Source organism: Anser anser, assembly GCF_964211835.1.
Source record: "Anser anser genome assembly, chromosome: 9".
NCBI classification, from domain to species: Eukaryota; Metazoa; Chordata; class Aves; order Anseriformes; family Anatidae; genus Anser; species Anser anser.
In genome coordinates this window covers 907,909-932,126 of record NC_139729.1, presented here as the reverse complement: position 1 = coordinate 932,126, position 24,218 = coordinate 907,909, and the positions used below count along the sequence as shown (strand labels likewise).

Genomic DNA, 24,218 nt, shown 5'->3' with positions numbered 1-24,218 from the left:
GCTTTCTCTTAATTTGTATGGATTTTTGTTCTATTTAATTTTGTTAATAAATTGGGTGCGATGGGGTGAGAAAGTAGTATGTCTTGTATAAGAAAAATTAAAATTTGCAACTTTAGGAAGTGGAGGAACCAGTGCTACCGAAAATACCCCTACCCATCAGTGCTGCATCGCTGCCTCAGTTCAATTCCAGTTTCGTTGGTAGTAGCGCTGTCTCAGCGTCACCGAGCGCTGTTTCAACAGCAGCAATGAGCACGGCAACTCCAGCAGCTGCGACGGGCATGGCAAATCCATCAGAGGTGGAGGGCATGACAGATCCATCAGAGGTGGAGGACTTGACAGATCTATCAGAGGAGGAGGTGGAGGACATGATATATACAACGGCGACGTCAGGCATAACGTGTTGAACAGTGCCCTCAGGCTTGACATATCCAATAATGGCGGCGGGCATGCCATACCTGCTGATGACAAAGGACATATCAAGGTCAACAGCGGCAACGACAAGCGTGGCAAATTCAACGGAGGCGGCAGGCATGGCAGATGCAGCAGCGACGGCGGCGGGCAAGGTAAATCTTTATGCTATAAATAATGTTTACAATGAGTATACTGCTTTATTGCGAGTTGACTTTTTCTGTGGTGCTCATGAAACTAACAAATATTAGTTTCTACGCAGCTGAATGAATTGGGGTTGTATGCCAGTTTGGGGAAAAAGGCATAAATGTTTTGATTCTGCTTCTCTCAGTCTTAGAGCCTGCCAACTCCCATTTAACGTGATTGTATAACTGCTTCAAATGCTGTGGAAGTCTGCGGGGGAAGGGGGGTGTGGACTTTATGCCAAGTTATTTATAGTGGTTTGGGCAGGGGTAGAGTTAATTTTCTTCGTAGTAGATGATGCTGTGTTGCAGATTTGTGAGCAAAACAGTGTTGGTAAGGCACTGGTGTTTTAGCTGTTGCTGAGCAGTGCTTACACAGTGACAAGTCCTTTTCTGTTTCTCACGCTGCCCTGCCAGCGAGGAGGTCGGGGATGCACAAGAGGCTGGGAGGGCACTCAGCCAGGACAGCGGAGCCCAGAGGACCGAAGGGATATTCCACACCATTTAGCATCGTGCTCAGCAATAAATGCTGGGGGAAAGAAGGGGAAGGAGTGGGGAGTATGTACAGGGTTATGGCATTTGTCTTTCCAGGTAGCCATTACATGCGATGAGTCATTAATGCTACCTCAAATTTAACAACTTTACTTCTTTACGTCCGGTTCTTTTCCCTGTTCCATTTGGAGGGAGTGAGCGAGTGGCTGTGTGGTGCTTAGTTGCCTGCAATGGTTAAACCACAACTTTATTTAAGTTATTAAATTAGAGGTAACGTGGTCATATGAGCCTCACATAGAATGAGCCTAGGGTGCAATAATTGGCATATTATTGCAATAAAATAAACATTAATCTGTTCCAGAGTACTTGAAATATTTTTTGTACGGTTTGAAGTAGACAGCTGCTTTAACATGTTGAGGTGTTTGCTGAAGTTCTTGGAGTATCATTGGGCTGAGTTTGCCGTTCTTCAGCTTCCTGGCTTGCTTTTCCGTGCATTTAGACCTAAGTAGCATCTCCAGCTTTTCCTCTCAGTTTCTGGAATTTGGTTTTGAAGATATTGTCCTATACCCACTTGGAAACTTCCCTGTGTTTTATTATTACTTTTATCTGCAAAATAACTCAAACATCAGGTTTTTCGACGTCACTGCGGGACTTCTGTTGGATAGTGAATTCAGGTAGTTGTTGCTCTTAAATATAAACCTTTAATTCTTTTGAAAATACAGATACAACCAACAAGTACTGTTAGCAGTCCTGAGTTTGCGTTTTCATCTCCAGTTGTGAAATCTACTGAGGCAGAAGTGCTACCTACGTCTTCTGTAAGTAAAATAATAAAGGAGCTTGACTTTTTTTCTTAGGCATTTAGTAGGCTGTTGCAGAACACTAAAGCAGAATCTGCCTTGATGGAGAAAAGTATGTAGGCTTCTGGCTTATAATTTGTCATTCAGCATGCGTGCTACAAATGTGAAGAGCAGCTTTCAGATTTGGTTTTGTGTGTGCATTCGATTGGAGTTCCTGTGGCTTGAGAATCTGAAAAACCTCTCTTGTTCATAGCAGATTGGGTTTACATTTAGTGTTCCCGTTGTAAAATCGGCAGAACTTTCTGGACCCAGTGGTACTCCAGTGACGCCCTTTCTTACCCTAGGTAACTGAAACTTTAGCACTTCAGATCTGAAGTGCTGATTTTCCTTTTTTTCTTTATTAAATCTTCAATCTGTCCTGTCTGCGCATGCTAGCAATTCCAGGCAGTGTTGGACTTCTGCAGTATTTTTCCAGTGACAGATCTGCTTTTATAATTTTTGTTTTGTTTTGTTGCTTTTTGTTTTGCTTGTAATCATAAAGCATTGCAAAGTAAGTAGAATTTGTGAAGATTCTTATGTGAGAAGCATGAAGCTGGAAATTCTTGTTTCTAACAAAAGTGAGTATAATCTGCTCTAACTAGGTCACATTGTGAAAGCTGTTTTTGTTTTCTTTTGTTTCAAAAGACACCACCACCTCAACCAACATCAACACACAGAAAGAGGAGGTCAAAGATTTTGCTGGTGGTCCCTTCACCACTGCCCACGTATTAAAGGAAGGAAGCGTCTTAGACGTTCTAAAAAATCCTGGTGAGATAATGAACTCCTTTTAAAAAGATGCTGCAAAAAATACGCTAGCATTTTTTATTAAAAAAAAACCAACACACGACTTATGGTTAATAGAGTATCTGCTATAAATATGAATGTAGGAGAGCATTACATTAAGCGCTGCGTTTGTTAGGGTGCATCTGCCCCCTTCTATTCTAAGTGGTGTTTGTTGCTGGAAGTAAAACTGCAAGATGAAAAGCAGATGGGTTGCATCTCCTTTACGTGTTAGGATGTAATTGTAAATGAGGTACTAAGAGAATTAGCCAGATAATCGGTGTTTCATTTTAAGTAAATACAATTTGTGGAATTGAAAAGGAAATGTTTGTAAAGCTCAACACTCCTGTCCCACCTTCAGCCCAGGTGAAGAAAGAATAGGAAAGAGCTTCAGTTCCAAATACATGGCGAAAGCTGCGAATCTTTGGGCCTTAGCTTACAATGGCTCCTGTGGATTAAAATTTAAACTGCAAACAGAAGTGGAGTGTTTTACGTTAAAAACCCTTTTCTGAATTTTGTTTTTAAGCAATTGCAATTGTTTTCAACAGTTTCATAAAGTGTGTCTGTGGAAAAGATATCTTTTAAGAAAAAGGGCTTTATTGAATTTGATCTTTTCCCAAAAGTCTTCTTCTAACTTACATACTTGTTAAGAAGGCAGCACATTTCTCTGTTGGAAAGAGCTAAGTGAGAGAAAATACATTGTGCATTTTGTTTAAGGAAAGACCTCTGAGTGAAGTGACATTCACTTTCTTTATCGGTTTAAAAGAAGCAGAATCTAAATCCACATTGTTCAAAGACTTCATTTTTGACTAAAAAAAACCCAACAAACAAACCACAAAACAACTATGTTCAAGGTAGATTTACAAGCAACTTGAGCTGCTGTTTAAGATGCATTTCCTTTAGTCTTTCTGTATTAGTAGCTTGTCTTTCCTGTTAAAATTGCCACCTTTTAAATAAGGAGTTGTCCTAATTATAGAAAATTAGACAGTTGTTCAATTGTCTTGAGTTTTTATTATTTAATTAATATTCAGCATCTGTGGGAAAATACCGTATGGATTGCTGCTCCGAGTACAAACTTCTGTACAGTTACTGGAGTAGATTTGAGTCATCTGCTACGGAAGGAGGAGCTTTAGAAATCTGATTCGATTGGGCATCGCGTCTTAATCAAATTGTATTATTTCCATTCCACGTTGGACTGTCAGATTTCAGTCAGCTACTGTCTGTTTGTACTTGTATCGACCAGTGAAAATGTTGATTTAAAGCTTGCTTGGAAACAAAGAGTTAAATGAAGCTTTAACGAAATGTTCTGTTGTGACCCAGTGCAGCAGATGAAATTTCATCCGTTTAGATAAGATTTCTGGGGACTTCCTGTTGCGCTCGGTCTGAATGTCTAGTTGTAACCATTGGCACCTGGGTTGAAATTTTTGCCCTCTAGTAAAGTCACTTAGTTACATGTAGTGAGGTGCTGCGCTAACAGGAAGACTTTTTTTTCTTGCTTCCTAGACTTTGGATTGTTGAAAACACGCTCTTCTACATCTGCGCAACCTACAACAAGCACAGTGGTTTATACTAGGCCTGCAATAACAACTTTTTCTGCAGGTAAAGAGACTTCTAAACAAGCATCGTACTGGCAATCTGATACATGTGACCCTTTTCTGCAAAACAAAGACATGAAGGACAAATGTGTAACTTGTCAAGCTACTAAAGCCTCAACAGTTGAGAGTATGAAACAGACAGTAAGTTCAAGTCAATGCGACACCTCAAAGCCAGCAGCGCCCCCAGCAGGGATGCTGGGCTTTGGAGACAAATTCAAAACAGTACCTGGAACGTGGGATTGTGATACATGTCTTGTCCAAAACAAACCGGAAGCTACAAAATGTATAGCATGTGAGACACCAAAACCTGGAACGGGAGTAATGCCTGCTCTGACATGACCAGTGGTCACAGACAGCTCGGTGACAGTGACATCCTCCTCGAGCAGCACTGACACAACAGCCACTCTGGGCTTTGGAGACAAATTTAAGAAGGCGAAAGGCTCTTGGGACTGTGGAATATGCCTTGTACCAAATAAGACGGAAGATAACAAATGTGTAGCCTGTCAGTCTGAGAAACCAGGTATGGTCCTTTTTTTCCTGTTGTTTCCATCCTAGCCTCTGTGAATCTTGTACAGAATAAAAGTACGTTGCATATATGGAATATTTTAAGCAACACGATTCCCAGGTACGGTTGATGGGTTAGCGGCTGTCTGCAGGATTGGTTTACAGGCACTTCAGAGGTCTCAGCCCAGGTTCCAGCCTGTCGCATAAATTGAACTGATTGTGAAATGTATTAGTACGGAGCTGGATCAATGCAGATACCCCCAGCTTTGCAGCTGGTGAGGGAAGATGGCTGAAGTGGGTGACTTAATTTAAAAACAACATAGTGATTTTTCACTGGCGAAAATGAGAACTCCATAGAAAGAGTTAAAAATGACTGCGTTTTTCTCTTTCAAAAAATAAGTAAAAAAAATTACAGAATGTGTCCAAAATGCCTCTACTCACCGTTTGTATGTAATTGAGGGGAGATGTGAAGCCAGATTTCAAGACAGTGTAGTCTTAACTAGTCTTAAGCTAAAGCAGAGAGATGCCTATGAAGGTCAGTGGTAGGCTTCAAGAAAGCGAGTGACCCGCTGGGTAACTTCTTCAGGGCAGTACTGGGTTGTTTCCCATTGTGTGTGACCGTAATTGATTTTGAGCGTGGTTGTATTGTTTTTAAAATACGATTCTAATTCTAACTTTGACTCTAAATGTCATTTAATATGCCATTACATCGAAAAACACCTGTGCAAATATATCGTGGAAGAAACAAATTAAGATGGACTAGACCGGGCTTTTGTAATCATCCTGTGCGGTAAGACTGAAATTTCCTGAGGTAAGATAATGGATTTCAGACAGAGTTGATTCTCTTGGACTTCCAACCTCTGAGCGGTCAGTCGGCATCTTTGTCTGAGGCTCTTGCCATTGCAAGGAGGAATTTTGGAAATGAGGGGTTTACTGTGACCATGGTGCAGTGAATTGCACGGTTACGTTGCACTTGTCAAGAGGAAGAGCGATGCAAGTAATACTAGGATAAAAGTTTTCTGCGTGTGCTGTGGAAGGGAAGAGCCATTCTTGTCTTTCCGGTTTTGAATTTGAAGCGTTATCTTCTGCTTCTCTCTTAAAAGGCACCTTTTTTTTAAAAGGCACCTGTCAGGCCTCTTTATGGAGGTTACACTGTGGTCAACAGCAGCAGAAGCTTGTGTGCTGAACAGAGTTGTGTGTTGTTTGGAAGCTTTGAGTTCCACTCTGTTTTTTTTGTTTGTTTGTTTGTTTCTTTGTGGGTTTTTGGTGGCTTTTATTTTTTTCAGGGGCGGGGGGGGGGGAGTTGCGGAGTAGTTTTGAACATTTCTGTGGGATTTGACAAATCAAATTTAAAAGTTAATGTTCATTTTATAGTTCATGTTCAAACAGGATGGTTAACTGTCTTGTTTGTCTCACAGAGGGTCCAACACCTGTGACCAGTAGCAGTGCATCTGCATTTTCTGCTCCTTCTGGAGAATTTCTGGATTTAGACAAATTCAAGAAGCCTGAAGGAAGCTGGGATTGGGAGACCTGCTTGGTTCAAAACAAAGCAGAGGCCACGAAGTGTGTAGCCTGTGAAAGTGCAAAGCCAAGCACCAAAGCAGAGCTCAAAGGTAATCCTTAATGATTAAAACGAGGATGCATATTCTGTGATTTATTTTTTGGTTTGCTCTGATTTTTTTTATTTTCTTACCTGTTAAGCACAATTATTTTTTCCTTTGAGGTGTGGCAAAATTATTCGTTTTTCCTGTAGGAATATTGCCTAGATAACATCTGTTTCCACACTTTTCCCCAAGAATAAGTTTATCCTTTTTAGAGAAAAGCTTTCATTAATGACGTGCTTGTTCTTTACATGCCCTACACGTTGTTCATTTGGAGTTCAGACTAAAAACATGATCTTTCAAAGAAGTTCGTATACTTTTTAAAGCCAGGTGGTGGGCAGAAAACACAATTGTGAAAAGTTTTATGTAGAGAGGAAGCATGGGGTTTTCTTGTTTGTTTTACTGTTTGGTGGGTTGTTTTTTAAACAGTTTTGACTGGAAAGATCAGGACTAGAATGTAGTTCAAACCTTCATGTACTTCAGGTAAACAGAATATCTTTTGTCTTCACTTGTGCGCTTATGTCCATCAAGTAAGACCTCTGAAACCATACTAGAAAAAATCTGCGGGATTTGATATGTTCATGTACTAGAGCTTTAGAAAAAGTTTAATTCCTATATGCAGCATGTCTTCTGTCCTGGTTATTGATACGTACGCAATTAGTAGCAATCCCTTTTTTGATCTCAACACTAGGTTTAGACAAAAAATTGCGACACCTTAAGGAACCTGTCCTGCATCTCATACAAGCACAGAAGTTGCAGTGTCTCAACGCTAGCAGTACAGTTGGTGGTAAAATCTTTAGTAGGGTGAAATAGAGGCCTCACACTTTTCAGAGAAAAAAAGAGATGAGAGAGAGTATCTTATTCCCACGTACTTGCAACTATGCTGCAGAGTGTACTGCTGTTACTCTAGTGCTACAAAGGTCCAAAAATCACTGAACAGTTATTAGCCAGTTTTGTATTCCTTTAATTTGTTGAAAGACTGCAGTAGAGGATTGAAGTTTTTATTGAGGATCACTGTGTGGAAAAATTCTGATTGTTAAATGTCATTTGTATGACTTAAGAACCGCGTTTTGGAGTACAGAATTCAGTATTAATTCCAGAAGGGGTAAGGGGAAGGACATTAGCTAGTAATCCCGAACAAAAGCAGTGTATAGAGCTATACTGATTTTAATCGCAGTATTCTTACAGTTGGTCTGTTACTGAACAGATATGTTTTGGGGAGATATGGTGGCCAGGGAGGCGTGTGTGTTTGTGTGCTTCCTCTTCTAGTTAAGGTTCTGGGGTTTGGTTTAGTCAGGAAAATTCGATGAGGCACCTTGTGTAAAAGGAAATGTTAACCAGCATTTTTCAACACGGTGTAGTCCCTTAAAAGTGTCATAGATGAAAAGAGGCCATAACCGCTGGGGGAAAAAGTTAGTGGGAAACTGAGAGCAGGATCACATTCAGTAGTGAGAGAGCAGCAGCCTAGGGAAAGCTGATGAATGACTGTAACAGATAGTTCTATTTTAAGTGTAAAACAACACTCAGTACTTTATAATGGTGGTCTTACCAGAGGGTTCTTCTCCATGGCTCCTAAAAGCACGTCTTGAAGGCATTCGAGTGCAGTGAACTTAAGCTGTAAGAGTTGGGCTGGTAAGCTTGGCCTGATTTGAAGCTGTAGGCACGGGGCTATAATTTCTGAACAGGCTACAAAAGAAACTGTACCACTGTGCTTTTCAGTGCTCCGTTTAGCAAAGCCATCAAATTGTTGCAGGCAATTGATGTTGTTCTTCTAAGAGCACCTGAAAGATATTTTTGTTTGAAGAGTTCAGAGGTACCGGTTAATACTGGTTCAGATAATTACAGCCAGCTCTTGGTGTTTGTGACCAATAAAGTTTGTGGCTCCAAAAGGAGTGGGTTAGTGCTAACTGATTAACTGCTGTATATGCAGAAATATGGAATCTGATTACTTACGCAGAGAGCACTTAAAATGTATTGTTTTGCTGGCTCTCAGTGAGTTGCATCTTAATGCTACCAAGGAATAAGCTTTTTGCTTCTGGCCCAAGTTTTTTAATTTGGTGAAAGCCTTTTCTGTGCACGTGCACATGCCAGAGAGGTTGCTTAAGTAATAGAAGCTATAGTAGCTGCTATCTTCTGTTTTTTGTAGAAGACAGAAACTGAATTCGTTAGCTTTGTAACTGTTATGCATACCAGAATTGGTTTTCTCCCTTTTGAAAATAGTAGAGGGTATGCCTATGTCAGATTTGGTGAGCAAGGTGATCAGATGAGGGCACTGCAAGACTGCCAGAACGCACCAGGTCTGGGGGGAAAAGGAATCCGGCTGAGCATAGGAATTTCTAAAAGGTAACCAAGGAGTTGTGCATTGATACAGTTATTCTAAATAATCAGATTCTTGTAGCTCTGCCTTTGGAAAGTCTGTGGCCCTTGCTGTAGTGGCTGTACACACGATGCAGTCTACAAAACCAGAAATGCAGAAGTCCTATGTTTTGACTCCCTGGATTCATCAACCTGCTTCAGGATGGCTGGGGGAATCCAACTGTTAAGTCTAGCCAGACAGCGCAACTTGGGCTTAGCTGCCATTGTAACCAGCCTTGTTTCTCAACAGTAGCAAAGCTGAATGCATTGGTAAATATTTTCAGGTTTGGGCCTGCATAAGGTAGAAGGGACAAGAAGTGGTTTTATATGCTAGGGAGTTCTTGTTCTTAGAGCTTTCCCTCTAGTTTGAGAGAAGCACATAACTAGTTTTATAGTGGGTTGACAGGAAAGAAGTGGGGGGGAAAAATGGGAACGCAGGGAGATAGCCAAAGGCGTTATTACTAGAACAGGTTTAGAATGCTATTCTTTGCTTTTCATGAGCTTAGGGCAATGGGGAGTTTAAAGCTTAGCACTTCCTGAGAGGGTTTCTTACTCTACCGGCTCAGTTCTATCACTTATTTAAGGCAATTCAGGTCTCTGAACGGTTAAAGAATTGATACCAAATTTGATGAACTCTGATCCAGGATACTGACAAAACAGGACTTCATATAAACAATTTCAGTATGTTCATGAGGTTAGCTTGTGTGTTCTGTTAAATAGTAAAAAATGACACTTCTGTTTCTGTTTACCTAGCATAATTCTGCAAATGTTGCCTCCTTCTGCTTTAGAATGGAAATGCTCTTCTCCAAGAGAGCACTGTCCAAACTTCTTTGCCAAAATTTTTTGATTAAATTAATATTGTTTTATTTTGAAAACAAGAATAAGCCACAAACATGTTTTCTTGCTTCGGCTATCCAGAAGAACGTCAACAGTATTTTCAGATTTTCCTTCCCTACACAACTGTATGTAGGAAGAGTGCAGTTGGAAGCAGAAGACCTAAGGTGATGTATCTTCTGTTTGTTTACTACAGTAACAAGACAATGGATTACCTCTTTATTAGAACTTGTGTAGCTTTGCAGTATTGAAACAAATGTAGGTATTAAAATACACATCAGTAATACGTTTCTGAATGGCTGAGTACCGTGCTCTCTTAGCATTGAAATACCCAGCCATTGGATTAGTTTGTCCCTCATGTTTGCTTAGTTTGGAAGCTATTTCAGAATGCCTTCAGCTTGTATTCTTCCCCAAAAGCATAGAACTCACTTCTCTGCATCCCCAATTCAAGTCAGAGAAACTGGGCACTGCAACCACAGGAGGTCTGCCTGTACAGAATCAGTGAAGACAAGTCTAAACAGCGGTTTTTTTTGAATATGCAGCTGGGTTATCTGAATGTTCTTTATGCAGTGTACCTCAGTTTTAGTACAGATAGCACTTGTCTTGGTTCTTGTCATTAGTCTGAAGCTGCCCCTGAGAAAATCTTGAAAGGGAAAGTAGTGAAAGCTAATCAGCTGGCCCTTTCTTCTTAAGAACCAGTGTATTTTGTAATTCTCCCACTAATAATAAGGCGTCATGCTGGAGAATCGCGATTGTGTTGTTAAGCAAGACTGACTTCACCTGAGCGGTATAGTTGGCAGCTGTTGAATGTTTAATGGACTTTAAACAAACAAAAAAACTGAGCAGGTGGAGGTAGACATGGCAAACTGACAGGCAGCGTCAGATGCTTCTTTGAAATGGATAATCTGACTCCATTCACTTCTTTCTGGAAATAAGATCTAGTAATTAACCAAACAAAAGATAGAAGGGTTAAGACTGCATCTTTAAAGCAGCTGTGCTTGATAAATGTCTCTGGTCTTAAATCAATCTTTAGCAAAGCACAGAGACTTAGCAGCAGCTTGCTTATGCCAACGCTAAAAATACTTGATGTGTACAGGTAACCATGTCAAGGCTCTGGAGTTAATCCATGAGAACAATTCCTTCTGGTATTGGCAAAGGTGAGGATGCTTGCTTCTATAGAAATGAGGTTTTGAGCTGTGACTTAAGCTGTCACTTAGGTGACTGTTTAGGAAAGCTTCCTTTTAAGTTTTGAAGTATGTAAGCTGACAAATTGTTTAAGTTCAGAACTGGGTTTACAGTTTCTGTTCTCTGACTGTATGCAACTTCTCATGTTTCAGACTGAAAGCAGAATTGCAGCGGTACCAGTCATACAACTATAATGATTATTGCCAAGATTACCAGAACTACCACTCGCAGAGGAGTTAAGATGCTCACGCTGACTACAACTACAGCTCCTATGCTCCCTATGACAGCATGCAAGCTGTTGGAGACTGCTCTTTAGGAGATTCTTTAATGGCTCCAGCTGTTTTTGAGGTAAAGATAGTGCACGCTTGCTGTAAAGAAAATATTTCACAGATAATATGTTGTACAGATTTGTGTGAATCAGCAAAAAGAATCCGAAGTTGAAAACATGCTTTCTGCTTAGTGTGAAGTTAAAAGAGCAGATTCCATTCAGAGGTGTTTGTATTTAAGTGCTTAAATAGTAAATCCATAGAATTAGTGATTTATACACCATTATTTGTTCACGCATACCAAAGAATGGTTTTGACAGCATAATTGCGTATGCTTCTTCTGTTCCTGTTCTTCTGATTTGCTTTGCTTAAAGCAAATTAAACAGTTGTTGTAAGTGGTCTTATCGTGGTCAATGTATTAGTTGTGACCTCCGGAGGTCCCTTCCAACCTGTACTGTAATATTGGCTTTCTTCTAAAAATAAGTAGATAAAATGCCATCTATCCTTGTAGTTGTAGGAAGAAGGAATGGGTTGAGACTGCAGCACTTTGAATCTGTGATGCTTTCTGAAATGAGTTATGATTAAACTTAGCCTTTTCTGTCTTTCAGGAATCTTCAGTTATGACTGCAATCGGTGATGACCTAATTACTGACGGTAATAAGGGTTCTATCATTGTCACTTGAGTTTAGCCATCCTTGTGCCTTTTAACAATACAAGCCAACCTCTACTGGATGAAGAACATCTTGAAAATTCAGCTGAGGTCAAACCTCTGTGGGGTTGATCTGCAATCAGCTGGGGTTTTAAAGCTGATACAGCATACACTGACCGCATCAAGTAAAACGGGACACTGTCAATGCTTCGCAGCAGGTTTCTTGTACCTGTGCCTTCATTCCCATTTGAAAATGGTCTAAGACAGAATTTTGTTCTTTGTATTGGTTCCGCTAAACAGATTTTATATTAGAAACTCAGTAATATGCAAAAGCTTTGTTCTCCACCCTGAGGTAAAAGCTTATGTTGCAGATTCCAAAAGGAGGATTCAGCTTGCACTTACAAATACGGTACAAAACATATTTGTGTCCTGGAAGGTTTGCAAAGGTCCTCACGTGGAGGCATTTTGTGTTAGTGTTTAGAAACTATCCTATGTAACGTGTATTGCCGTAGAAGTGAATTAAATGACTCTTGGGAGGGTTTCATGGCTGATTATCCTTAAACGTTATCTTTACTATCTTAAACATTGTCTTTGTCTTTATCTTGAAAGACAGTTCTAGTCCCAGCCTTCTAATATAAAAATTCCCAAAAGTTGGAGCTGTGAGGCTCAAAATTTTAGAGGACTAAATACCTCACTAAAATTAGTAGATCTAATAGCTTATTACACTTAGCTTAAAATACATTTTATTAGCCATTTCACGTGAAGTTTTTTTGTGCGCATGCCTCAGATTTGATACTTGGACTTACCAGGCTTTTATTTTCAGATCCACAGCTCTCCTTGGATGTTGATGAAATGAACAGACAATTCACGGAGACAAGCGAAGAACTCTACGATTCACTCATGAATTGTCACTGGCAACCTCTGGATACGGTCACTTCTGAAATCCCCTCTGCTATTTAAGCGTCTTCTAGAGCATGACCGTTAGGACCAAAGTGCTAAAACTACATTTCTTCTACATTATTCTAGCTCATAAGTTTTAAAGCACAATGATAGGTTGGGTTTTTTTTGCTATGCTTTTGACAGTTTCTGTAATCTTTTTGTTCATCACTCTCTTCTTGGAGCATCATGAAGTCATGTAAATATTCGAGAAATGTAAAGAGGTAAATGGGGTCTTATCTTAAAGATAAGACTTGCCTGTGTAAATAAAAAATTTGTATCTGCAAACCTGCCAGCAAGGGATTTTACTTGTACCTGTGTGCAGCACGTTCTCTTCCGGCTTATGGAATTTAACAAGGTAGTAAGGGTATTTCATCTGTCTTTATTTTTATATGGGCATTAGGACACAAGCAAAATCTAGCTTTCCCTTGTTTTCCTGGTTCCTTAGGTAAGCGACAAGCCAAGCCTTTCATGTGCTTGCTTAGACTGGAAGTATGTATGGGAGACACTCACAGGCCTTGCTATGGAAACACCTGTGCCCACTTTTTCCTGCAGGCTGCTGGCTCTAACTGTACTACTGATATATGCTAGGTCAGCTAAAATTGGCTTATAAATAGGGTATGTTAAGCATATGGAAGTGTAGACTTCAACTGCCATAGCTACAAACATCCCGTGGAATGAGGATGATGTCTGCTGGCACTCTCTGCATCAGCATTCAGTTTTCCCTTGCCCTTCTTACTGTTAGACTTCTCAGCTGACGCTTTACAGCGAAGAAATTGCTACAACATAATCCGTGTTCTTAAACCTAAAAAAAAAAAATCTTGGAGAAAACAACTTGCTGGTTTTCCCTCCTTGCTGGCAAGGAGAAAAATAGTCCACCAGGAACAACAAAAAAATCCTAGTAACAGCTCCTTAAGTTATACCCTCTGCTACCCTCTCTGATTGCTCTGGTCTTCCTTCATTCGTGGTAATGAAGTTTTTAAAGCTCTGGTAGAAGGATGACAGTACTCAAGTCAAAGGAGATGAGAGCCATGAGGAAAGCTTTGCTTTAAGCTAGAGCAGTCTTGCGAGTTGCTGCCTTTATGCTGTTCTTATCTTGAAGGGTACAGAGTCTTTTCCAGTCATAGGGACTCCATAACCCTATGAGTATGGAGAAATAGTTGCTAATTAACAGTGTGTATAATAAGTAAGTGAGGCTGGAAACAAAAGAATATTCCTCCAAGAAAAAAAAGGAAGCAGAAATTACTGTACTTAATAGCTGGGGAAGCTGTTAAAGCTAGTTGACACAGTTCTGGTACTGCCGTGTGTGTTTTGGGGGCAACATAAACCATAATTGCTGTGATGGCAGGTAAGAATCCAATTCTTTTTTATGGCTTAGTGTAGTCAGTGAAAGCAGTGGTCCTAAGCTGCATGCTGTTCTTAAATGTAATGCAAATTCTCTTTTGTGACTCCTCAGTACTTCCAGGTTACTTGTAGCTGATCACCAGCAACTGCTTCTGTTAGCTATTAGCTGTTGGGTTTTTGCTAGGAATACTTTCAGTCCTGAATTGAAATGATGACATCCTGAAACAGAAGAGGCTCTTGGAGTATTGTAGGAAGCACATTCTTCCTGGTTCTAGTGCAGGTGTACACGTAGGAGGAGACAGAAGGCAAAGAACCTCACATAGGTGGAGGGGGTGAGGTGGCATCACAGTTAGAGCTGTTGCAGTTAACTCTTCCCAAAGCATGAAAGCAACGTGGCTGGGAACAGGGATTTGTTGGGTTGCTTCTTTGTGTGAGCCAGGGAGTCTTTTGAGGGGCAGATTAATAAGAATATGACACAAGGTAGAGGTGGAATAGATGAAGCAAAGAATCTGGGTGGGAAAAGGGTTGCTTGTACGTGTCTATGGAATTGTTTCAGGGGACTGAGCTGGGGCAAATTCAAGATAATAGATGCAGCCTCCTTGAATTTGGATGGCAGTGCTGAAGCTTCAAAACCTTACAAGCTTTGATGCCACTTCAATTGTAGTGCATAGCTGTGGTACTTGAGCTCAGAAGTGCAAACTGCACAGGATTTTTTTATCTATTTTCTTCAACGTGAGCAGCAAAACATCTTCCAGGAATGTGCCTGGGTGCTACGCTGCTTTGACACGGCTTGCTTTGCATCACCAAACACAGTAGTTAGGTTGCATCGAGTACTTTGTGGAAACATTCATTGTGTTGTCACCCAGAAATGGGATGCTACAGATATGTGTTGGCCCGGCAGTATCAGTGCTGGTTTTTGGCCTTTGAGAGGTTGGTCCATAACATGTGACCTGTGTAACGAGAGGCCCACATAGATTGGTGACTTCATTAAGTCTGATGCTGTGGTGGTGTGTGACCCAAGGCCCTGAACGTCAGAAAATCAGGCTGTGGCCACCTATTTTATGCAGACTTTGCCTATTAACAAGGTCTCTACACTGTACGTTAGAGACGTGCGCCTCCTTTTCCGGACTAGATAGCGAAAATACCAGTTTTGTAGTTCAGTGAATGAGATTGGTTGGGCTGTTTGTTCTCCAGAGCTGAAAAATGTTGGGAGTGTATTCTCTTGGAGTCCACAGAAATGAAAATGATGAGAGGAAGAGAACGTTGGTTGCAGCCCGCGTGCTGCTGTTATAAAGTAGTTCTCTGATGTCTTTTTCCCTCTGCTGAGACTTATCAGCCTATCGTCCTTTCCTGTTAGGAGCGCATACCTGGCTTGGGATGGTGTGCGCAGGGCAGATTCTTTACCGTAAGAGCACAGTGAATGCCAGACTTCTTCCTGTACTGCCGTGTTAACCGTGAGTCATAAATTCAGGAAGCAGTGATTGCATCGGAACTGCTAGAATGCTTTGCGGAGTCTTTTTACTGGGTAAACTTCACAGCTGCAGTTACAACTTCCAGCCTGTGTTAGCTGAACACATCGTACTGGTGCCCGCCATCAGTTTGACAAAGATGGGATTGCAGTAGGAACTTGCTTTTTTCCTTCTTTTTAATTAAACAAGTCTTTGAAGCAACTTTTCCAACACCGCCATACTTCACTTCTTCCAGTTATTTTCTGTTTTACTTAGCTGAAATGTTTTTTTTTCTTCCAAGCTTGAGGAAGTTTTCTACAAGAATGTCCCGTAATGATTTCATAAACTCTTTTCATTGTACCTAGCTGCAACAGAGAGTGCTTTTATTCAAAAACCTGCTGGTTTTCTCTTCCAAGAAGTAGTGGGGTTTTTCCTATCTCTTCACTGATGGGAAAGGCTGTAGGACAGTAGCTTGAGGGGCTGCTAATGCTGTCATCAGTGAGCCGGGAAGAGGCAGGAGTCCGAAACGGGTAAAAAGTACTTAAAAGGATACCAAAAGAGTAAACGGTACTTAAGCCGTGGATGTTTCTTTTTGCAGGGATGCTCTGGACTAACCGCTTCTTTCTAGCACTACCTCAAAGTAACTTGCAGATAGAACTCACAGGGAAGGTTGATCAAATGGTGATGATCGCTGTCATTCTGCTGGACACGCAGATACTTGCCTTTCGTTTTGGCTCATTTCTAATACCAATTAACTTCAGTGCCTCGCGTTAATAGACACCGTTTGACTGCATCGGCAAATGTTTCTGAGTCGTGAGTGTCATTAAAGGCCTGTCACCCTATGGAAATCCTTCTAAATAAGAAAAATGGCATTTAAATAAATAAATAAAGCAGCGTTTGAACTTATGAGCAAACCTAGCGTAGCTGCCTTTGACGCTGATCTGGAGGAGAAAAATCACGTTATCACACTACTATGGTTGCCTTAATAGGTTTGGTGTACATGAGGGAGGGAAGTATTATGTGATGTTTGCCTAGCTATTACATGGCCGATGCAGGAGGGGTTTTAGTCAGTTCCCTGAGCACGTATTGTTGCAGAAGTCGGTGATTTCACTGCCCAATGTCTGTTATTAAGGGCACGATTCATGTCCCGTTATCGTTTTTATTCTTTATTTATGTGTTTATTTTCTGGGGCGGCGATCTGTCACGATGCCCATCGTTCCCCTGCCGTGGGGTAGAATTTAGCGTGACGACTGCCTCCCGGACCAACGGGGCCACGAATCCGGCCTAAAACACTGCTTGTGCGTTGGTTGTCGGCGTGGGGGCTGTTGGTTGTCGGTGCGGGGGTATCGGTTGTCGGTGCGGGGCTTTTCTGACGAGCACTGTGGGCTCGGGGCGCCGTCCCACGCCCGGCGCGGTGCTGCGGCACACCAGCGGTCGGCGCCACGGCGCGGGGAGGCTCTGGAGGTGACTCCTAGCCCCGTGCTTACGGTGGCCGGGCCGGGGTTCATTATGGCGGCCGGGTCCTGAGGGCGGGAGCGGGAGGGCGGCGGGACCGGGACGGGACCGGGGCGGGGCGAGGAACGGGAGCGGCAGCGGGAGGGGGGGGCGCGCGTTCCCGTGAGGGGAGGGGGCGCGCGAGGGAGGGAGGGGGAGGGTGTGAGAAACACTCCGTAGCCAATAACTTGGGCTCAGGCGAGGAGCTCGGCGAAGCAGGAATTTATTCGCGATCGCAGTGGCGGGCGTCCCGTCCGTGCGAGGACTACCGCACACCAAATTTCCCTGGTGTATTGCCAAGCACTTCCCCGTGCAAGGGCTTACCATACACCACATTTCCCGAGACTCTTCCTTTCTCTCCCTTATCTCACGCTTCGTCCGTCTCCGGCCGCGCCCCTCGCGGAGCTGCGGAACCGCGGATCAGGACTCCACACTCGCTCCGTACAAAAGTACGTCTCAATCACACGGCACACAGAGTCTCACCCGACCCCCAAGGCAATACTTCCTATTTCTTACCTTGGTCTGTGCACAGAGTTACCGGATCAATTCTCAAAGCCGGAGTGCCTGCCTTCTTCCCTTCCCCACTCCTTCACGGATCCTGCCTCTTTCATCAGTCTCGGGCCCTCTGTCAGCTCTCCGCAGAACCGCCGCCGTCGATGCACAGGACCGCTGAAATCAGCGGGGCATGCCTTCCTGCTGCTGCGGCGGTGGGGCTCCCCAGTAGGCGACTGGCTCCCGGACGAGCCCCCAAATTGTGAGAAACACTCCGTAGCCAATAACTTGGGCTCAGGCGAGGAGCTCAGCGAAGCAGGAATTTATTCGCGATCGCAGTGGCGGGCGTCCCACGAGCAGGAGCGCCCCTGCTGGTTCCAAAACCCAGTTTATATACTTTTTGATGACGGGACCCTCCCCTGTTTCCCCACTGAGGGGGTGATCCAGGCTCACAATCTGTCTGATGCTTCCCAGACAATGCATGGCCTTCAGTTGCCGGCCTGTTAAATTTCGAATTTCTTTCGACTTTTTTACTGGTTGAAGCGGTAATGGTTCTTCACTTACCTGACTTGACTCAACACCGTGATTTTCCCCGAATTGTTCTACGGAGTCTGGTTGTCTGCATTTTACAAGGTCGCCTGCTAAGCGTTCTTATCGCTGCAAGCACACCTCGATACCCCATTCCTTACCTTTAAACAACGTAACTCTGCAAAAACAACATTTTTATTCCCACGAGGGGCAGGGCAGGCCCCGCGGCGCGTGGCGGCGGGGGGCGGGGGGGCCCCGTGACGGCACCGAACGCGGGGGGGGGGCGGTATGGCCTCGGGCGGCGCGACCGGTAGCGGCGCGACCGGCAGCGGCATGGCCGGCGGTGGCAGGGCCGGTGGCGGCGGGGCGCCGGGCGGCAGCCCAGGAGCCCGATCAGGAGGAGGAGGAGCAGGAGGAAGAGGAGGAGGAGGAGGAGGAGGAGGAGCGGCCGGCGGCAAGGTGAAGAGGCGGCGCCACCGTTTGGGCGCCGCGAAGCCCCCCTGTGCCAGGAGCAAGCGGGTGAGGAGCGGCCCCCCCACAGCGGGCCCTTCCCCCTCAGCCCACCAGTTACCCCCTTACTTACCCCCTTACCTTACCCGCCCCTTTATCCCCTTAGTTACCCCCTACCCACCTCCTTACCCCCTTAGTTACCCCCTCGACCGCTTAGTTACCCCCTTAGTTACCCCCTCAACGGCTTAGTTACCCCCTTAGTTACCCCCTCAGCCCCTTCCTAACCCCCTCAGTTATCCCCTCAGCCCCTTACTTACCCCCTTACCCCTCTACCCAGCCCATTACCCCCCTCCTCCCCCTCCCCTTCACCCCCAGCCCGCTGCCCTCAGGACCCCCAGTGCCACCCCCAGGGCTTTCCCCGCTCCCTGCACCCCTCCTCAGCCCATCATCAATTCTCTGAACGTTACCTGCCAGGCTTTGCTTCTCGTTTGTGCTGTAGGGTACAGCAGGTTGATGGTGAAAGCGGTCCGTCAATTCGGGGTGTGAAAATCCCCGTGCTGGAGGGGGGACGCGCCGAGATCCCTCCCAGCAGCTCTTTGCTAAGAAATGTCAGGACGCCCAGAGAGATGCTCTGGAGATGCCCTCTGCACATGTTTGTTCAGCCAAAACCTCTCCGCTATTAAATGAGCAACGTAGCTGAGGGGATTGATTATCATATGCAAAACCAAGGGAGCGCTACGCATGGATAGCTGCTCAATTAGGTTTTTATCACTTGCAGAAATGCCAAGTCCCTTATACCACATATTGACAATCAATCTTGTCCATCTAAAGCTGGCCTGGAAGGGCAATGCAAACATTCCCCACGCTTACAGAGCAACCGTTGAAACCTCTGGCTTGAACAGTGCATTAATGTTGAAAGTGCCATAGCTTGCGTGTGCCGACACTGTGTAGCTAACTGATAAACCTTACACGTGGATTGAAAATAATCAGTGGAGATGGTTTTCTAACTTTTCCATTGTCTGTTATCTCTGCGTGTTTTCCAGTAGGTTTATTTAAAGAGTGTGCCAGAGCAAACACGTGCGTGGGGATATCTGGGGGATTCTGCACAGAGAATGGCTGCTGCACATCCAGCGCAGATCAAATTAACAGTAACTTATCGGGGAAGAGTTTTAATGATTTGATAAATAGACAAACTGATAGGTGTTACATGTGTGCATTTATTATAGCAGTTAGCTTTGTAACCAGACGAATCGTGCAAATGTTCATAACGTAAAAGGACGAGCTTTGAGCAGATAGCTTGCTTAGAGCATTTGTCAATTAATTTCAGTTTATTTTCAATATCATGTCCACTCTGCAGAAGGTTCTGTGGCTTAATGTTAATTGTCTCTCAGTGATGCAGTTGGGGAGGCACGAAAGCGACCGATGCGATTTTGTGAGGTTATACCTCTGGTTCTGATCCCTACCCCGCTGTTTTTCTCATCCTTCCCCCTACAACTTTAGTCGATAAGTCGATTCTTAGAAATACTTAAATAGATGTGTTTTGTGTGCTTGTGATCATAATTACAGCCCACCAAACCCTCTGTCTCTTACCATTAAGCTCTGAAGGTGCCTGGGCACTGTAGGCAGTATAGTTAGCAGCTTCAAAGTTCCTGGGAACTAGTCCTGGATCTAATTTACCTTTTTTTTTTCCCCCTGCCTGCAGGAGGGATGATTAGCAGGATGCCTAGCTCATGATTGTCAGCTTTCTGGATATTAATTTTTATTATTAATTTTTATTATTAATTATATTCATTTATATTAATTTATCTTTTATTTAACCGTAGTTCCTGGGGCTTTCGGTCAGGTGGGAATTCTCCGATCGTACCCGATGTATGCCGCAGAGTCAGTCTTCTACAAAATACAGCAACAGCTTTAGAAGGCTCTTGCAAGAGGAGGTGCTGGTGCTATAGCTATAGCTGTGTTTCTTCCAGGACATCTTCTGGGTTAGCCTGACTGTTGAGAGCAGAACTGGTTTTTGTGCGTATAGTCACTGCAATTCAGCATTACTAAAATTGAAAATATTTAGATTCACTGATTTTAATGGGTAGTATGGTCCTGACTGTCGCAGTAGATAATTGCTGAACTTCTGGTTTAGTTGGTTTTCACGGGAGGGTGCGAAGAGGAAGAGTCCTGGAACAAGTCTGTAGGTCAGGAGCTGTTCAGGCGTAGAGTTTCCTGATAGCCTTGCAGATTGACGACCTGCTGGTGAATTTTGGCAGAGGTTTCAAAACTTTGAACCTTGCCAAGGTCACTTGGAAGTGCAGAAAGTGATAGGTAGTTGTAAATCAATCTTAGGTGAATTTAGGTTTACCAGAAGTGTAGCGATCCTATGCCAGGGATCAACCTCGTCGTCGTCTTCTGAATATTTGCTGTATAATATCTGTCTTCAAGGTCCGTGGAAGGTGGTATCCCAGCATATGCTGTTGACTGCGTTTCTGTAATTAAACAAGTGTTTTTTCTTTCAAGCAGGGATTAATTAGCAGAATGACAGAAACGGTGAAAAATATTGTACCGGCCTGGCTGCAGAAGTATTTCAATAAGCGTGAGGAGGAGTGTGTAGACAGAAATGAATCTGCAAACCAGGAGGAGACTCCGGTAAACTATCACCACGATTATTCAGATGAAGATACCATAATCGATGAGAGATTCACGCCTGAACCAGCAGGAATTAGTAGACGAGGTATGTGAAAAATCATTTGGAATTCTGGCCATCTGTATTTATTCACTGATTTCTAGTTTTGAATCTGAATTTCAAAAGGAAATTGGAATGAGGGTTTTGACAGAATGAAAAAAACCCAAAAAAAGTCAAAACAACTGTTTGTGAAACCGTCTTAGCTTTAAACTGTATACACAGTTACGAAGCATACATCTTATGCTCTTGGAAGGCATCAGTTAACTTTAGGTACTCTATTAGCCAGGTGCTAAATGCTGAAAATAAGTCATTTGCAAGTGTGCTGGGTTGCATTTTCCATCTTTTAAAAGATATGGAATGAAAATCTGTCTAATTGCCTAAGGCAATTAAAAAAATTAATTTGTTTTGCAGTCTTCGAAACAAAAGACTAGATGCTAGAATGGCAGAGGAAAATTCCGTCTCGTGTCCCGACTTTGTTTGTTTTGTTTTGTTTTTTTTTTGTTTTGGGCTTTGATCAATTTAGTAAAGTTCCTCGTTAACTTGATGGTGAACTGGGGAACTTGTGCACGGATGTGGTTTATGAGATTATTATCCTTAAAATATTCAATAACTTTAAGGTCTACGCGGGGGGAGGGGGTGTCTTTGAAAAGGTATTTGGACCGTTGGCAACGAGGTTTGCAACTCCTTTACCTCATGAAAGATTAATTTGTCTTATATCCAGTGCCTCTCACTGTTCCTGTAGTCCTGTTGTATAAATTTGCATCTATTCTTATTTGAGTTTCTCTTAAATTAGCTGTTTTGGGGAAGTCAGCTTTTAATAAGTAAAGAAGTTTTGTCTGAGCGTGCGTAGGTAACCATAGATAATGTGGAAAGTCAGTTGCTTCTGTTGTTGGCAGAATCAAAAAATAAGGAGGAAATATCTTTGCCTCCAATCTCATCTAATTGTAAACAAGGAGATTGATGGCTTTCTGTGTAGCTGTAGCTTGGGAATGAGTTTGGAGAAAAGAATAGAGAAGGTCTTCGTGACTGAGGAACACATGTTGGCTTTCCTATGTAACTGCGTGAAAGGAGCTTTCAGTAAGAACAGCTGCACTGCAAGCTTGCTAACTCCAGGAGATCAGGAGCAGGTGGACACCCTGGAACCTTTTGCAGCTTATGTTGCTGTCCGTGGGTGTTGCTTACTATGCTTAAGAATAAGATTTTTTTTTTTAATTATTACTACATTTTGAAACCAATGTGTTTCTTCAGTTCTGAGGTATCAGTGTGCTGGAGCCTATATTGGGTGGCCTTCCGCCTGAAGAACTTTCTGTATCTCAAACGGTGCTGTCCTAAAAATCTGCTCATGGTTTGGAGAGCTAATTAGTGGTACTGCAGTGGTTATGAAGATTGAACTAACTAGTTTAAGCTTCAGTTCAAGTATCAAGAGGATAGTGGCTCAAAGTCATTTGAATTGCCCAGATTCCTGGGAGAGACAGTAGGCTTTCATCAGGCAAAATACCCATGAATAGTTCCATTCATTTAGCAAGATAGACTTCAAGGCCACCTATTCCAGGCCACTGGCATTGTTTGCAGACCCTTTGCTTCAAGAGGGAAAAATGCTCATCTGGTTACTTGGGTCAACATCCTTGTCCCTTGGGTCAAAATCCCAATAGTTAATGGGTAGGAGATGATGTTTTGCCTCTAACGTGAGCTGATATGGAAGAACTTGGGAAAAAAGTACTGCAAACGTTCATTTTCATGTTGTGTATTCAGATTAATGTAACCTTTGTTCCAATATTATGGAAGCTGCAGTGTTATCTGTAATTTACCGTGTAATCTCAAATTTTGTAAAGCTTATTGCAAGCTGTACATGGGAGAAGGAGTATATATGTTTGATTTAGTGAACGGCCAAGTCAGCGTTAGAGCATTTGAGCACGGGGTCAGAATGTGGTGTTGTAAAACCTCATAGTTAACTACTTCTGGATGCAACATTAATACTGTGTATCGCAAGCAGTGTTGTTGTTGTAGCCAGACAGTTAGATGCAACCGTATCTGGGTGAGGAAGAAGTTAAATTTGGCTTCTCTCTTTTTGCGCTTAGAACTTGGCAATAGCATGGCTGTCGATAGGAAACAGGTTTTGGCTTCTGTGAGCTTGTCTATAGCAAAGCTAATTATCTCCCTGTTCTTGTCTAGAACCATCCACAAGTAGATCAGCACTGAACTTCCCAGTTGTGTTAACAAGGCCCTCTCTTCATCGGAGCCGTCTGAATTATACCATGCTGGATTCTCCTGTCCCACCTTGTCAGCCCTCGACATCTTCTGTATTTGGCATTGGCAGTCCTAGGCTGTCCTTCATAAAAGAAATAGAAGATTCTACCTCTCAACAAGACGATGATAACATCTCAACAACCAGTGATTCCTCCTCTAGAGCATCTGATGAAGGTGATTTTTGTGTTCTCTGTTTAATTGACTTTTTTTTTAATGTGAAGTACCTTGCGTTCTTTAATATTCCACATCACCTTAGTAAATAAAATAGGTGAATGTCAACTTTGGATGCGAGAATTAAATTGAATTTTTAGTGTTTTAGAAGTATATAATCCTATCACCTTTTTAATAGAAGCGTGCTTTGGAATACGTTTATGATACCCTGATGTTAGAAAGAGTCAATGCTGAAATATACACGTTCAGCTAGGTTATATGTAAATTTTGAACTGGGACGGTAGGAAATCAGGCTGACTTGCCGTAGCTTGACAACTAGGCTGATTGTCTAGAAGGAAGAGTGACTCAGAATATCTAACAGACAGCTGGTTAAATGTGAATAAGTGCAGGTGACAAATAGGAACACGAGATGTTTTCCTGTGTTTCAGCAAGAGAAGATAAAGAAACTACTCTGTCATAAGCTATAGGCTGTTTTTTGACCTTTCTTGGTAGAAGGCTTCAGCTGTCAATACTTTCATGTCTTTTGCCAAATTCATTGAGGAAAGCACACCATTTTAAAATAAAAAATAAGCATCGTGTCGATGTAGGTTGGTACGTAGGTCTTCTCGCTGAAAGGGCGAACAGCAGGTTTGCAGCTTTTTCTAGTCCCCCATATAGACAGGGACTGACGTGTGCTCAGCAGGTTTTGCAGAGAACTTTTGTACAGCTGAGAGTAGAGTTGCTGGGCTTTAGCAATATAACCTGAGTGCA

General features: G+C 42.9%; 3 protein-coding genes across 3 annotated transcripts in view; 2 read left to right on the top strand and 1 right to left on the bottom strand.

Annotated features, from left to right (window-relative positions):
- The window catches only part of LOC310904016 (nuclear pore complex protein Nup153-like), a 250,767-nt gene that overhangs the window by 160,307 nt on the left and 66,242 nt on the right, over nucleotides 1–24,218 (bottom strand). The window lies entirely within an intron of this gene.
- LOC310903973 (nuclear pore complex protein Nup153-like) lies at nucleotides 435–11,012 on the top strand (the record flags this gene model as incomplete). The annotated part of the gene is made up of 6 exons (XM_083848093.1): nucleotides 435–563; nucleotides 1,805–1,897; nucleotides 2,136–2,223; nucleotides 2,564–2,686; nucleotides 4,202–4,434; nucleotides 10,989–11,012. 6 exons carry the CDS (start codon nucleotides 435–437, stop codon nucleotides 11,010–11,012), a joined length of 690 nt encoding a protein of 229 aa, XP_083704219.1.
- Nucleotides 10,839–12,937, top strand: LOC310904019 (uncharacterized protein C6orf52). Its single transcript, XM_083848168.1, has 3 exons — nucleotides 10,839–11,120; nucleotides 11,647–11,692; nucleotides 12,511–12,937. Exons 1-3 carry the CDS (start codon nucleotides 11,061–11,063, stop codon nucleotides 12,645–12,647), a joined length of 243 nt encoding a protein of 80 aa, XP_083704294.1. The 5' UTR covers nucleotides 10,839–11,060; the 3' UTR covers nucleotides 12,648–12,937.